The 2058-nt window shown below is 35.1% G+C and overlaps 1 protein-coding gene across 1 annotated transcript in view; it reads left to right on the top strand.

Moving 5' to 3' along the window:
* The window catches only part of LOC106877465 (uncharacterized), a 38278-nt gene that overhangs the window by 29452 nt on the left and 6768 nt on the right, over positions 1–2058 (top strand). Inside the window, exon 11 of the mRNA XM_052978056.1 lies at positions 1007–1152. Within this exon, the coding sequence (XP_052834016.1) occupies positions 1007–1152 (146 nt within the window). The remainder of the gene's footprint in view (positions 1–1006; positions 1153–2058) is intronic.

The raw sequence follows: 2058 nt of genomic DNA, 5'->3' as shown, positions 1-2058 counted from the left end.
ATCAACATGATTCCTCTTAAAGCCTTTCTTTACCTTGTGGAAAAAAATTTCGAATATTTTTTTTTAGCACCACTAGGTGTTTTCTCTAGAGAGTGTTTCTGGATGTCATATGTGAAAAATATATGTATATATATGTATATTTTACGGCACTCCTTCGGTGTATGTGTGTATGTGCGTTTGCGTGTGTGACGGGTGTGTATGTGTGTAGTGATTTCATTGATTTCTAACAGGCGGATTCGTTTATGTTTTGGAGTTGTGGTTTAATTGGCTTTAATGTCGCCTATATTTATTTTGTTTCTTTTCTACTCTAGGCACAAGGACCGAAATTTTTGGGGAGGGGTCTAGTCGATTAGATCGACTCCATTACGCAACTGGTATTTAATTTATCGAATCCGAAAAGATGAAAGGTAAAGTCGACCTCGGTGGAATTTGAGCTCAGAACGTAAAGGCAGATGAAATACTGCTAAGTATTTCGCCAGACGTGTTAACGTTTTATATTTCTTTACTGCCCACAAGGGGCTATACAGAGAGGGAACAAACAGATTAAGCCGATTATATCGACCGCAGTGCGTAACTGCTACTTAATTAATCGACCCCAAAAGGATGAAAGGTAAAGTCTACCTCAGTGGAATTTGAACTCAGAACGTAACGGCAGACTAAATACCGTAAGGCATATCTCAGGGCGTGTTAACGTTTCTGCCAATTCACCACCTTATTGATACCTGTAATTAACAAGGTATAATAACAGCCATACTAATGTCAAGAAACTATGTTTTATACACATCAGTGTTGGTACATTGGTATCCATTATCGGTAATTGGAAGTTTGGCTGGTCAGTCAATTGTCAATTTTATCGAAAAGGTGCAATTTAGATTACTGGTATTACAACAAAATTATCTTTAAAACCAATTAGATTACCTTGGTCTACAAAAAAATTCTGTTGACATACATACATACATACATGCATACCGAATTACATGTATCTATTTTTTTTTTGCTCAAACAGAAATGAAATATTTGCTATTTACTGTACAGTGTTTAGCAAAATGACTAAAAGTCAACTGCGGCGCAATATCTCCCAAGTTTTCAACAAATCCCAGGAATTGCGTAATTTAGGAGTTCAACAAAGTCACATGGAATTCATTGATGAAAGTAAGTATGGTGTTTCTTATTGTTTTTATCACCATTACCGCCATAATTAGCTTCATCAATCACCATTACCATCCTCTTCGTCACTGTCATCATCATCAACCACAGTAGATAATACCATAGGACACGCACGCCCTCGCGCACACACACTGACTCTCTCTCTCTCTCTCTCTCTCTCTCTCTCTCTATCATACATACAACTATTTATTTACATTTTCTCGAAGCTTGGATAATTTCAATAAATCAGCATTTTATTTTGCACTTTTCGTTTCTTGTCCCAACTGAACTGTTTGTGTTTGCTCAGCTTCTATTTAATTATACCAATTAACCAAGGGCAAAAATGTTTTTTACTTATTTTGTATAGAAGTAGAAGATGCAGACTCTACAGGGCAGAAACATTCACACAATTCCAGAACTTCCTTTAATTGAAACAGGAAAATTACTTAATGCTGCAAATAATTTTTGTCAGTGAAAATTCATTTTCTACGAAGTGGTCATGTTAATTTTTTAATTAGGAACGGTAGATACACACACAGCTTATACGCTTTAACCCATGTCTAAGATTAACAAATCATATCCCATTTCCGAACAATGATCTAATTTTGTTGACTTCGTTTCCATTCATTACATTTTACCACCGCCAAATCAATATAAAGTCTATCTATTTCCAGAATAAATGAGGTTATGCGCTTCCGGTCAGTATGTCTAAGAAGTGGTCAATATTGATGAAATGCAGCAATAGGGGCCGCGAAACAGACAGTTGCTTCCTTAGTAATATCTCGTAACCACTTATATATTGCTCAAGAAAATATAAACATATATATACATATACGCACACGGGTCTATTTCAGGATGGTCATTTTATTTATTAGTTTTTAAAAAATATATAAGTAAATATATATATATATA

The sequence above is a fragment of the Octopus bimaculoides genome, chromosome 30 (assembly GCF_001194135.2).
Source record: "Octopus bimaculoides isolate UCB-OBI-ISO-001 chromosome 30, ASM119413v2, whole genome shotgun sequence".
NCBI classification, from domain to species: Eukaryota; Metazoa; Mollusca; class Cephalopoda; order Octopoda; family Octopodidae; genus Octopus; species Octopus bimaculoides.
This window is presented reverse-complemented; position numbering and strand designations above follow the sequence as displayed.